This window comes from Drosophila eugracilis, unplaced genomic scaffold, assembly GCF_018153835.1.
Source record: "Drosophila eugracilis isolate 14026-0451.02 unplaced genomic scaffold, ASM1815383v1 contig_2154, whole genome shotgun sequence".
NCBI lineage: Eukaryota > Metazoa > Arthropoda > Insecta > Diptera > Drosophilidae > Drosophila > Drosophila eugracilis.
The window spans coordinates 6,795,589-6,808,836 of NW_024573038.1; the positions used below are offsets into that span (position 1 = coordinate 6,795,589).

The following is a 13,248-nucleotide window of genomic DNA, read 5'->3' on the forward strand; positions in this document are numbered from 1 at the left end:
ACCAGCAGAGGTATCAAAAAAATTTAAACGCAGTAATGTTAAGAATGTCGCATATTATTAAAATAATAACAAAAACTTTTACTAATTTAAAAAACAAAAGAATTTTTCATACAAAAACTAAAAAATAGGGCAGCTCCGACGCACAAGCTTATTTCGTGCAAGCACTTTAAGGGTTAATAACTCTAAACTAGGACTTTTAAATCCATTTTTTTTTCTTAATACTAGTAAAAATATATTAACAAAAGCATATTTATAAGTTTTCGAGGCTGGGGGCACCCAAAAATTACGGATTAACGAGGATTTTCAAACTATGGCGCCACGAATAATAGTCAATAGTTTGTTGAGCAAAGCGAATTAGTCCTTAAACATTTTTAGGATGGGAAAACCCAGGAAATGGTTACCTCAAGCTCTAGTACAAACCCATACATAACCCAAACGCTTTTTTGCGAAAATCGGGTGGCAGATAAGGGCCGTGAAGCTCCGAACACAATTTTTAATGACCAGGAGGAGAGACGTATTGTCCGAAAAGTGAAGGAAAACCCCAAGGTATCGGATCCTAAAATAGTTGCGGAGATTGAGAACGAAATTGGCAAAATATATTGCCCAGGTACAGTTCGGAGCACTTAGCATAACCACCACTTTAATGGTCGAGTTTGTAGAAATAAGACCTTCGTTAGTGCCAAAAATAAGTTGGCACGCGTCAAATTCGCCAAGGAACTTGAAACTCGTCCGATTTTGGTCTTGAACGACGTTATATTTGTGGACGTATCCAAATGTAATATATTTGGGTCCCATGGGAGGAAATATGTTTTGCGGCGTCCCAATACAGAGCTACATTCAAAAAATAGAAAAGCAGCGGCTAAGCAAGGCGGTGGTCATGCTATAGTTTGGGCATGTATGACTCTGTCCGGCGTCGGAAATTTGGTTTTTATTGACGGAATCATGGATGCCAATAAATATTCAACTATTTTGAAAGAAAATTTGGTACAAAGCTTGGGGTTTTCCTTCACTTTTGGGACAATACGTCTCTCCTCCTGGTCATTAAAAATTTTGTTCGGTGCATTACCGCCCCTTTCTGCCCCCCGATTTTCGTAAAAAAGCGTTTGGGTTATGTATGGGTTTGTACTAGGGCTTGAGGTAACCTTTTCCTGGGTTTTCCCATCCTTAAAATGTTTAAGGACTAATTCGCTTTGCTCAACAAACTATTGACTATTATTCGTGGCGCCATAGTTTGAAAATCCTCGTTAATCCGTAATTTTTGGGTGCCCCCAGCCTCGAAAACTTATAAATATGCTTTTGTTAATATATTTTTACTAGTATTAAGAAAAAAAAATGGATTTAAAAGTCCTAGTTTAGAGTTATTAACCCTTAAAGTGCTTGCACGAAATAAGCTTGTGCGTCGGAGCTGCCCTATTTTTTAGTTTTTGTATGAAAAATTCTTTTGTTTTTTAAATTAGTAAAAGTTTTTGTTATTATTTTAATAATATGCGACATTCTTAACATTACTGCGTTTAAATTTTTTTGATACCTCTGCTGGTTTAGTAGCAGTATCAAATTAAAAATTCGATTTTTTCTTGCACGAAATAAGCTTGGAGCCACTGTATATAATATTGACTGAATATTAGCATATACACCAGAGTAGTAGGAATCTAGCAGAAGCAGAGGCTTGCATAAATCCCTAAACATACGAAGTAAACATACATATATATAAATATATATATATTTTTGATTTATCGGACGGCAGTAGTAGGTTTATACATTCAGGCGAATCATTCGGAACACAAACCAAATTCACTTTGGGCATGCGAAATCAAAATGTGATCAAAATATGAAATTACAAAAAAACGTAAGAAATCGAGAATAATGAGAAGAAAAAAAACAAGATGAGAAGAAATTCATAATTATTTTAAGCTAAATACAAAACATAAAAACTAAAAATGCATTGTAATTCAGTCGGCATCAGTTTCAGTGTGTATGTGTGTTTGAAATTCTATGCTAAATGTAAAACAGTATAAGAATATAACAGTTTTTAAACCAAAAAACGTTTCATTTTAATTGGTTGCCTGTCCTGGGAGTGGATTGAGAAGTACATTGTTTTTGAACTTTAATATTTTTATTTCTTTTAGGTATAAAAAATTAAATTTTTGACTACTGGAGTAAGAAAAATGAAAAATATTCTCCGAGTTTTTCAACAAAGTAATAAATAACTAGATAGTTTTTCAGTTCATTGCTTTTAAGAAAAATTTAATTTTATAAATGATTTCTAACCATGTCATAAAACTGAAAGAGGAAAAATGGGTCTTTTTTATTTATAATTTAGTAAAATTGTATTTTATGTTTATGGACGAAAACTTAAAATTTAAATATAAGAATTATATATCTTCTATTTTAGAACTTCTAGAAGAGATCAATAGAAATTCGAAAATATGGGTGACCATAAGAGCAACCTCGCAAGTATCGCACAGAGTGAACTATCGATACCAATCGAAATTCGCCCAGCGCTGGCTCACATACACACACCTAGGCACTAGCACGCCTTCTCTTAATTTAGCCAAGCCAAATAAAAAAAGAACCAAACCAGCTTTTTCGGGCCGCATTTGTAGTGTTGTTGGTGCTTATTGATACGAATAAAAGGCCACGCGATGATAAGCTTTCTGTTCATTGTAAATCGCGCGCTCAGCAGCAGCACGGCGGCAAACTTATCCAGCAAGAAGATGACCGCCCCGGGACCACGCCCCCTCGTCCTCTGCGGCCCCTCAGGATCCGGCAAGAGTACGCTCCTCAAAAGACTCTTTGCCGAATTCCCAAACACCTTTGGCTTTAGTATATCCCATACCACGCGGAAACCACGAGAAGGTGAGGAGCACGGCGTGCACTACTATTTCGTGGAACGTCCAGAAATGGAGGCAGCCATCGCTGGAGACGAGTTCATCGAAACGGCTGAGTTTACGGGAAATCTGTATGGTACCAGCAAGGAAGCAGTTCGTGAAATCCAGGCCCAAGGTAGAGTCTGCATTCTGGATATCGAACAGAAGGGTGTGGAGCAGATTCGACGAACGGATCTCAATCCCATACTGATCTTTAACAATCCTCCGAGTATCAAGGAACTAGAACGACGACTGCGTCAACGTGGCTCGGAAACGGAGGAGTCGCTTGCCAAACGGCTGAATGCTGCCCAGGTGGAACTGGATTATGGATTGACGCCCGGTAATTTCCACAAGATCATTAACAACGTGGACATTGATGTGGCCTACGAGGAGTTCCGAAACTTTGTAGTAAAAGAGCTTAAGGAACAGGAGGCTCAGGGAGTGGCTATTACTCTGAAGTAAGATAAAGGTAGCTTTGAAAGATGATGCGATGATATTAACCTCAATAGGGTGGGGGTATATAGTTTTTTTTTTAAAGGTTCGTAGGCAAAGAAAGTAATCTGTATATGTTTATCAATGGAAACTAGGTTTTTTATCAAATTGTATCTAAGACTAAAAGGAAAACCAGGTATTTTGTTATAGTTTCATATTTAAGACAAACAAAAAGGTTTGATTCCTACAAACTTCTAATATTATTCTAAGTTTTGTTTTACAAAATAGGTTTTAAAATATTTTTTTTAACTTAAGACTTAATTCAGCCCTGAAAGATGTTCATATTTATTAATCTACTTAATTCAAAGCATTTAATTTTCTACAAGTAAGATTTGTTTCTTCCAAAGTTACTTATTTTGTAGATTAATATAGGCGTTATTCGACCAAGTAAATATTTGTGTTAAAGACCGCCAAAATTAGCCCAATTAGACTTGCAAACTTGACCTATAGTTTCCAATGAATGTGCGGAATATAGATTACTTTCCGTGTCCCCGATTCGTGTGGTGCACCCACCCTACAATCACGTTGACTAATGGCATTTATACTTAAGGAATGGCTTGTATTTATTATTCTCCTTCTGTCCACCTTACTGTTGTGCAAATTCGTTGTTGTAGTTGTAATTTTAAGCTGAAAGTTGTTGCGCTGCTTCACGGTCTCGGAAAACCGGGGAGGCAATTAAAATGGAATCAATAAAGCAAACAGTTGCGGGTATATTGTATTTTCACGAAGGTTCTATATTATATTTATTTTCTACAAAGCGAAGCTGAGAAGGTCAAAATGTTATCGGCAGTGGGATTGTTTGTACTCTGGCTGGATCTATTCCTCACGCAATCGCTCGATTGATTTCCCCTCCGATGTCTGGAACTTCCCCGACGTTCTATCTGTCGAATGTAATACGCACTCCCAGGCGAAAGTCCTGCTCTGAACCTTGGATTTACGAGGGATACGCATTGGTCTTATAGTCATGGTGGAGATGTAAGCGTGCCTGGTATTTGGTGCTTCCCATACCCGATTGTGTTCCCTGAGTGCGGTGCACCAAACTGGCGGATCCATCTATCTTTGTTCGGCTGTCTGCACTACTCCAGAGTCCAGCGATGGCCTCTAGTGCCAGTTCCGTCTCATCGTCCTTATCGTCGTGCTCCGCCGAAACCGTAAGATCGATCTGACGACGGTGGCGAGGGAGCGAAGCAGCAAAAGTGATGAAAATTACGAGCAACAGGAGGAGGTACTGAAGCGCCCGCATGATGAAAACAAACTGAGATCGCCACAGAACACAAAACGAACTTCAATAATTTTGTAGCTGATAATGCCTCTGACTTATCAACGGATTTATTGCTCTCTTCTCATTTCCATTTCGTGTAGAATAATTAGTACTATTTAAAAATCTTGAAGGTGTTTAAACCTTGGGCTCCAGGATCTGTGCAGGTGGCCAGTCCCACTGCTTGGGAGGTGCGGTTTGGACCAACTTCTCCCATGGTTTCCAGCCGAGCATTTTGCGGGCCAGCACCAACTCGTTCTCAGCCTGGACAATCAGTTCTTCGACTTGACCACATCCGACGGCTTTTTCCAGGGCAGCAATGTCCTTGTTCTGGTGGAATGTAATACAGTACATAAAAATCTATTATAGTTTTTGGATCTGAAATCATCTTACTTGGGCCACCGCATCGGCGCGTTGTTTGACCAACTGCTCCGTGTATTTCCGGTAGCTGGCATCCTGTGGCATTTTGGACACAGCCCGCAGGATCTTTCCATATAGAGCACTCAGGGCATGATGAGGATTGGACGACACGGCAAGTCCGGTTAAACCAGTGGACTGTAGAAGGAAGCGATGACATAACAATAACAATTGGTGGTACTATCCGATTTTCGTTTTTTAAGCTATATATCTATAGGTAACCGAAATGGGATTATTTATAACCTTCTTAAACTTACCGCTTTAACAATCCTGGCCATGTTTGGAATAGATTTTTAGCAGAAAATGCTTTATTTTCCGCACGACTATTTTGTAACAGCTGTTGCTTAGTGTTGGAAAATGTCAAAAGTTTAACCCAGTAATGTGAAATACTGATCTGTAAGCTATCGAAACCTATCGATACTTTGGCGCTATAGTGAATTTAAAAAGACATAATTACGATATTATTTTACTTAAATAATCAACATATTAGTTTTATAAAAACTTCTATTTGCATATTTAGAAGTTGCCAGCCTAAAACAGCTTTCTTAAGTTCCAAAATAATAATACAAAATATGAAAAGATTATAATTTCGAGTTGCAAAATGCTCATGGGATTTCATTTATTTATCACATTTAATTTTTTTTATATATAAAAAATGAGGCTCTTCGTGAATTTCAACAAGAACTGAACAGTGTGGCTGTGAGTATTACCTAACGATGCTATTATGCTCATAATACTACATTCTATATTAAATATTTATAAGCAGATCTACGTGGTATTGGCGGGTATAGCGACAGCGGCTATAGTATCTGGATCCGCAACGGTAAAGGCAGATATGAGAACATTGACAACCGTCACAATAAAAATACCGATGACTGTGTAATTGTTGACCCTGTTCGCCCGGCAGATATCATGTTCGTTTTTGATGTTGTACTGGCCATTTAGTATGAGACCCACGCCCACGGCAATCTGAAATGGGAAAGAAATTTTAAATATCATTGAAAATATGAATAAGAAAAAGTACAGTGAGACCTGGCTAAGTGTACTAAATAAATTATAAGTTCAATCAAACATCCTTACCTGGAATATAATGCTGAGTGAGATGAACAGCAGACTGGGATAGAAGTAGGGATGCTGGGAACTGGTCTCCAAGACATATCTCAACTGATTTGCATTCGCAGAGAGTAATGCCAGGTCCATCATTCCCTGGGCCAGGGTCTTCTTGTGCTGATAGGCATTCACATCGGGTATGGGCGTCTCAACTCCATTGATCGTCACGAAACCGGGTCCATTATATCCCGGAAAGGAGAAACTGGGTCGTCTTCCTCCATTCGGTACGAGAACATTGACACCACCACTGCCTCCTCCTCTGGTAACTCCTCCTCCACCACTCAGAAGACCGTCATCCACGCCGGGATTGTCACTGCCATCTTTAGCAAAGGGACGATCATCGTTGTCGTCATCATCGATTTCAGGAACTACCAAAATCAGAAAAAGGAGAAACATTTAACTTAAATTGATCATCACTCGCTTATTTTACTTACACAATAAAGTGGTTTACACAAATTGTTTAAAGATTGCGGTTTTTAAGCAGCATTAGTCACAAGATCGATTAACATATAGACAAGCAAAAAATATGGTTCTAGTTTTTTTTTTCTTTAGAGAGATAAACGAGTACGAACCTGCTCTGGGGACTCGAAGATTGTTACGTGATCGCACGTCCATTGCATCGCCGTTGCTGTGATTGTTGATATTTTCCTGTAAAATTTTAATAAAACATTTCCGGAATATTAACAACTTTTGCTGCCAAATCCATTGTTTATAAATGCAAATTTATTCATTAAAACAGCGAGCGATGCTTTTGTTCTGTCCCCGCTGATGATATAGAAATTTTGATAAGTGCATCTATTTTTTCTTTATATATTAAGTAGAAAGCTTATCTGTACATAGAATGTGAAATGTATATATTCTTATTCGAAAACTAAAAAAAATATATAAATATCTATATGTTATGAAGCTTATATGTTCATAAAATGTGCATTGTTAATATTCTTATTTGAAAACTAAGATAAGCTTCAAGGACAAACCATGCTTATCAAAGCAAGCTTTTAAAATTTTGAAACAAATTAAGTGATTAAAATATTCACCAATGACTTTCAATTAATAGTATCAAAAATTATTGAATAATTTATTAAGTAATCATATCAACAAGTTTAATTAAAATGAAAATCCACAACAGTTATACTCGAAATATTTTAACTGTTCATTTAAGTTTACATAAGAACACTTTGCATTTTAAGTTTAAAAATAATAATACAAAGTCATGCACTAAATTTACTGAAAAGCATTTATCCCCAAAAAAAGTATTAACAAAGTGCCAGGTATTAGTCACAAAAATAGTTACAGCATACATTGCAAGAAATTCCCCAAAAAATAAGTTAATATCATCCGGGAGGTTCCACTTCTTTTTTTTACAAGATGCAATTGTCATTCATTCAGTATAAAAAGTTTGGATACTCATTTGTTAAATTTTGATTAAATATTTACAAAGTTAGTAACGAGTTTAATGACATTTTGGGGAATTTAAAGCTTAGTACACCAAACATTTGTTTGATAAATCTCCAGGGGATCTATCTCTATGACTAAGTCATGGGTTTTTCCCCTGCAGCATTCGCTTTCCAAAAAAAAAATTGTGAAACTACCTGGGGGAGCTGTTGCGCTATTTGCACAAAAATTAACAAGCAAGGTGAACAAATACTTTTCAGCTTAGACCAGAATATATCTTCTTATATGTTAGAGTGTTCGTGCAAGTAAATAGAAATTTTAACGATCTATCAGCAAGATAAACAAATCACCGGTTTTTTTTATTTTTGTTTATCATCTCCCCTAAGGGTGATGATTATTAAGCTAGTACTCACTAGGTTTCTGGTCAATGTTTTATCATTTTCCAACGGCAACTTATCCATGTCCAATGTAATATGCTCTTGGTCATTCATTTTACAATTAATTTAATGCAATTAACCGTCTTTGGGCAATTATAAACGAAGAATTCCAATGCTAAGATACTTGAAGAGCGCCTTTGTTTGTTTGTATCTGTTTATATAGTATCTTTTTATCTTGATCTTTTCGGGGAAATCACTCTAGTGCTTATGGTTTATTTTTTTCAGTTCTTCAGTTTTTGTGTTAATACTCGTGCGCGATTTGCGACCGCTCAGCACGCTATTTCTCGGACAACTGACCGGAGATACGAAATAACATATTGCAAATATTCTCTCGGGTCCACTTGTTTGGCCGGTTGGTCGCCAGCGTTACGTTTCCCCAAACAATCGAGCTAGTGGGGATTTCACATTCTCAATCTACAGCTTTACAACAACTTACAAGTTTCTGTTGATGTAATAAAAAACATATCTGGGCACAGCGTTCTCTTTGTTGAAGTGGAGTAAATGCGAGTATATGAGTATACAGAGAAAAATTCCTTATATTTTTTAAAGTATATCTTAATCTTTTTTATTTAAAAAACAAAGTTTTCAAAGTTGAAAAGTTCAAGGTTTTAAAAACATTTTGTGTTCGTTATATGAGTCTTAAAAAATTTACACTTTCTTCGGTTAACATACTTAAAAAATTTAGTTTGTTATTAAATAACAGAAACTATATTATATTAAATATTTGACTTTAAAAATTACACTTTTTTATGTAAAATGTAAACGTAAATAAAATAATGAGTATTTTTTGTTTGAAGGTTTTTAAAAGGGTTCTTTTATGATTTTTTTCCTTAAGTGCCTTTTTCTCCAAGTGCCCAAACAAGTTCTTTGAAGATGGTGCCTCTCATTCTCTCTTTCAGCTTTCTCTCTCTCTAATACAATATTCCCCTCTCTTCCTCTAGCGAATTATTTCCGCAGTCTAGCACGCCAAGTTCCTCGTTCGGATTAAAATGCATTCGTAGTGCATTAAATGCAACTACGTCATTGAACTCAGCGCGATAACCCAGAGCACTATATATACTATACTATATAGACTAGTAGCTAGATTTTCTGCACTTTTTTATTGCTGCTGTTTTAAAAAACGCGATTTCTTGGAAAATGCCCAAATGAGCTAGCAGGAAAATGCGACAGGGAATATGTACGCTCCCCCGTGGTTGAAATTAGTCATCAAGTGGGCGCAAGGCCAAGTCCCTCAGAACTTTCACAATTAACAGAACAATCAAGTTCTTTGGGCCTTATCGAGCATAAAGAAATGAGAGTGTGAAAACCGGTTACCAAAGATATTGGTAGCATTAAACATTCTTACATACAAAAAATTTCAGAGAGCATTTTTATGACTTGGGAAGCTGGGAAGAGATGGAGAAATACCCAATGGCTTTCAATATTTCTTGGATTTATTTTTGGCATATGAGATTGTTGACATTGGTTAAATGGAAATTCATAACTGCAAGTCAGCCAAAGAATTTCAACGATAAATACATATAAAAAAGAAGCGTTTATGGGCAAACAAAAATATTAGCAAAATACTTAGAATTCACTAACATAACATTTTTGGGTTTCTATTGTTAAGATGTGAATAATTTATATATCACAAGAATTTATATTCCCAATATTAAGTGTAAAAATAAGTATAAAAATGTAAAGTAAATACTTTGCTAGATTTTCTAATTGTTTGCTGATAAAGTTATTAGAAGAGAAGATTGTAGCTTTAAATCTGTAATGTATCTGATTTTTTCAAATTTTGCCGCGTGTGATGTTTTTGTACTTATCAACACTGTTTCTCAAACTCGCGTTTATTCAACATTCAGATATTACAAATGAAATACGTTATTATTTCAAGTTCTTAAGTAAGTAAGTCAGTAATAATGTGATAATAACTAATATTATAAGCAACTTTACATACCATTTTTTTATTTAAACTTCAATATTAAATGGTGGCTTTCGAATTTAATGCGCCAAAGGTGACTTATACCCTGGACCCAAACCCTGCAAAAGCACAACTTGATTTCACCGCAACACAAGTGTGGTGAATAAGTGAAATTCAAATAAGCCCTAAAAAAAATAAGGAAGGAATATTAAGATACAAGCTTAAATAAAACCTGAATAATGTCAATCGTGTTCTCAGCACAATATCACATTTTTTGCTGCGAAATGTCTTTCATTTGATATGCATATGTAGGCTTTCAATTCAAAGTTGCGAGGTAAATGCAACTTTTGTTAATTAGTCGTTTCGGTTAATATGGTGCATGAATGTGCATGTACGGATATTCTCAACTATACATATGTATACATGCATGGCAATAATCTGGCAACTGTTATGTCATTGGTCTTGCATAAATTATGATTGTGGGCTGGGTTATTATGTACAGGGTGTGAGCATCAATTCCTTTGCCCCAAATCGATTCAAAATATGTAATTGAGAACAGTGAAGGTGCGAAATTTTGTTAACATATTAAATATTTTACTACTTTATTCTGTTAACAAGAACATTTTTTGGATACATTATAATTATTATTAATTATTAATTAATTAATTATTATTATAATCGGATGTTTAAATCAACCCCATACTTTTTTCCAACTTATTAATTATTCAGCCAAATTGTCCAATAAACGAGACCATAGATCAAAGAAATATTTGCATATTGCTACATAAAATCTCATTCTACAGAGCTCTAACCCTTAAGTTAGCCATCACTGCCATTATTTCGTCCCCTGGTGTACTCCTGTGTACAAGGACAAACAATCATGTCCTACACTTGTTCCCATACTCCAACATCCGCATGCATGCATAATCGGGCAGCCCCCAAAAACCGAAATGGCGAGCACGTAAACGGAAATCCAACGACAATCGCACATTTCCCAATAATTATATTTCAATGCATCAGAATTTCAGCAGGACAGTTGTCTGGTTTCCGCAGCACAACAACAAATGGAGAATAATAACAGCCACCAGCAGTGGAATCAACATCATCATCATCATCATCATTGGCAGCAGCAGGAGCATCATCACCATAGCCATTGATACAGTTATGAAAGCCAGGAAGCATAACAAAGGCCTCTTGGTCAGTTCAACTTCATATATGTATATACGTACACGTACATGTAAACCACCCACACTGACTGATTCCTGCACACCGCGCACCCCCACGAATATCCCTGCTGTCCTGCGGTAAGTTCAGGGGGTGGCCAATGGCCTTTTGTGGAACGTACACACACGCCGGTGTGGTGTGGTTGGTCATTATCTGTTTAACAGTTCCACATTTAACGATGAAACGTCCGCTGGCATTGCCAGCTCGTCATGATATGGCCACATTTGAGTGGGTGGCTCAGAATGGCTCGTATTCCACCCACTTTGCTTAATTCCCTTACGCCTATCTGACTGCTAGAGATGGTAATATGTAGTTAGCTCTTGATGAAATTTCAAAATAGGCTTTGATTGAATGGATTTATTTTAAGCCGAGTTGGTAAGGTGAAAAAGTTGGCTGACTTTTCATTAGTTAGCCTTTATGATCAGCTATTCTTGCATTTTTAGGTTAATAATGCTTGAATTTTGTATGATTTAGTACCCTTACTTAAAATTGTTTATATTTCAAGCTTATGCTTAGTCTATGTATGGTATTACTATGAGAACAAAACGTCAAATCTTCGTGTAATTACTCCTCAAAGTATGAATATTATATTTCCTATTTATTTCCTAATAACTTCACCACATTAAGCTAATTTATACCCCAGAAACTATAACCATTTTAACTAGATTATACCCCAAATGAGCATCCAATAAGTTTTCGGCCATCCCTGATATTACCCGCTCCATCTGGCATATCCTGGCATATTGTGTATTACAAACGGACAATCAACGGACAGGCATGGGGCCAATAAGTTTATTACTTACCTCGGCGCATTGCCCAACCAACCATGTTCAGATCGGGAAGGAAGGGAGATGGTTGAGGAGATGGAGGTGATTCAGGATGGCACAGGGCGAGTCCTTGAGCAGGAAATGGACATACTCACAAGCACATAAACATATTTGGACACACACACACACAGATGTTCGACATCGTAACGCATCATCTTGCCGTGTATAATTCATGAAATGCACATCATTGCCTCAATAATGATTGCCGTTACACACACACAAACATCCACATACAGAAGTACGCCTCAATGGCTGTGTATACAAAATGTATTTGCCTGTCATGGCAGGGGGAATCCCAGAATTCATCATATATGTTAGTGTGTGTGTGTGTGTGTGTGCTACGATGACTTGGTATTTGTGGGTATCCCGTTGCTTTGTTGATTGTTGAATTAGATGGCAGATACCAACTATATTCTATGTCAGTGATTCATACAATTTCCATGCTCTAAGTTGCATAGCGGAATTGAGAAAAACTTTCTAGATGAAAAATCTTGCCTTAGTTACTTTAAAAATCATTGATTTATTAAATTTCTCTTCTTAGTATTTTACTTCCTAACTTGGTTCCTAACTTAAAGTCAATCTATAAATGAAACCATCAGCTCTTCCATCCATCCTCATAATCAAATTACTTTCAATCGAAATTGAAACACTATCTTTAACCATCCTCTCTTTCTTTTCTTAAACAAATTGATTGCCATTGCAAATACTTTAATCCGTCTTTCACCTGTCAGTTGAAAACAACATTGCGTATACGCCTTATGGGTCATCAACAAAGTTGCCATCTTAACTTGATTGAAAATGAAACAAATTGATATTTGTTTAATAACAAGCATTTTAATTGAGGTTTTTGTGATGGGGCTTAGGCGTGAGAATATACCTGCCAAAACAATATGTGTGCGTGTGTGCGGTTTGATGGGCCAAAGGAGTTCCGCAAGCAGGCTTAAAGTATTGACGAGTGTAACTGACTGATGCTAACCCTCAACTCACTCATTTGCACTCGAACACTCTGTCTGCGGTTAGCATTCTGGCTGTTGAAACATGGAGTTTGCTTATCTCCTGGGCACTTGAAGAAAAAGCAAGGAAAATTATTTAAAATATAACATAAAAAATAAAATATTAAATATTTGATACTTTTCAAGAAAGAGCTTAACATTATGGGTTGCAAAATATATTACTGTAATATTTAAAATTCTTAATTAACATTACAAAGAATTTTAAAACAGTTAATCTTTATTTTTAGTGCACACAACGACAAAGACTAAGACAAGCACACACACACACATACGCACTTAAAGCGTCATTATTAGCACAACAG

General features: G+C 36.3%; 4 protein-coding genes across 5 annotated transcripts; 1 reads left to right on the forward strand and 3 right to left on the reverse strand.

The window, feature by feature from the left end:
* The first annotated feature begins 2,494 nt into the window (after positions 1-2,494).
* On the forward strand, positions 2,495-4,077 carry LOC108114664 (guanylate kinase). Its single transcript, XM_017225743.2, has one exon. The coding sequence runs from the start codon at positions 2,643-2,645 to the stop codon at positions 3,327-3,329; it is 687 nt and encodes a 228-aa protein (XP_017081232.1). The 5' UTR covers positions 2,495-2,642; the 3' UTR covers positions 3,330-4,077.
* On the reverse strand, positions 4,069-4,602 carry LOC108114667. Its single transcript, XM_017225745.2, has 2 exons — positions 4,368-4,602; positions 4,069-4,286 (listed from the first exon to the last, which is right to left on the reverse strand). The coding sequence occupies exons 1-2, from the start codon at positions 4,600-4,602 to the stop codon at positions 4,237-4,239; spliced, it is 285 nt and encodes a 94-aa protein (XP_017081234.1). The 3' UTR covers positions 4,069-4,236.
* A 46-nt stretch (positions 4,603-4,648) lies between these two features.
* LOC108114666 (NADH dehydrogenase [ubiquinone] 1 alpha subcomplex subunit 5) lies at positions 4,649-5,404 on the reverse strand. The gene is made up of 3 exons (XM_017225744.1): positions 5,292-5,404; positions 5,011-5,172; positions 4,649-4,947 (listed from the first exon to the last, which is right to left on the reverse strand). The coding sequence occupies exons 1-3, from the start codon at positions 5,310-5,312 to the stop codon at positions 4,756-4,758; spliced, it is 375 nt and encodes a 124-aa protein (XP_017081233.1). The 5' UTR covers positions 5,313-5,404; the 3' UTR covers positions 4,649-4,755.
* Positions 5,405-5,621: 217 nt separating this feature from the next.
* Positions 5,622-8,276, reverse strand: LOC108114737 (ninjurin-2). 2 transcript variants are annotated; one of them, XM_017225850.2, is made up of 4 exons: positions 7,953-8,276; positions 6,717-6,792; positions 6,115-6,464; positions 5,622-6,003 (listed from the first exon to the last, which is right to left on the reverse strand). In XM_017225850.2, exons 1-4 carry the CDS (start codon positions 8,028-8,030, stop codon positions 5,803-5,805), a joined length of 705 nt encoding a protein of 234 aa, XP_017081339.1. In that variant the 5' UTR covers positions 8,031-8,276; the 3' UTR covers positions 5,622-5,802. The 2 variants fall into 2 exon arrangements, with proteins under 2 accessions (XP_017081339.1, XP_017081338.1); XM_017225849.1 differs by having other exon boundaries at positions 6,115-6,512.
* Between the last annotated feature and the right edge of the window lie 4,972 nt (positions 8,277-13,248).

Coding starts and splice junctions, on each gene's coding strand:
- LOC108114667 (XM_017225745.2), bottom strand. CDS start 4,602: ATGCGGGCGCTTCAGTACCTCCTCCTGTTGCTCGTAATTTTCATCACT. Junction 4,287..4,367: donor CACTCAGGGAACACAATCGG/GTATGGGAAGCA, acceptor CGTAAATCCAAG/GTTCAGAGCAGGACTTTCGC.
- LOC108114664 (XM_017225743.2), top strand. CDS start 2,643: ATGATAAGCTTTCTGTTCATTGTAAATCGCGCGCTCAGCAGCAGCACG.
- LOC108114737 (XM_017225849.1), bottom strand. CDS start 8,030: ATGAATGACCAAGAGCATATTACATTGGACATGGATAAGTTGCCGTTG. Junction 6,793..7,952: donor AAACATTGACCAGAAACCTA/GTGAGTACTAGC, acceptor AAAATTTTACAG/GAAAATATCAACAATCACAG. Junction 6,004..6,114: donor CACTCAGCATTATATTCCAG/GTAAGGATGTTT, acceptor TTCCCATTTCAG/ATTGCCGTGGGCGTGGGTCT.
- LOC108114666 (XM_017225744.1), bottom strand. CDS start 5,312: ATGGCCAGGATTGTTAAAGCG. Junction 5,173..5,291: donor TGGCCAGGATTGTTAAAGCG/GTAAGTTTAAGA, acceptor TTCCTTCTACAG/TCCACTGGTTTAACCGGACT. Junction 4,948..5,010: donor GCGCCGATGCGGTGGCCCAA/GTAAGATGATTT, acceptor ACATTCCACCAG/AACAAGGACATTGCTGCCCT.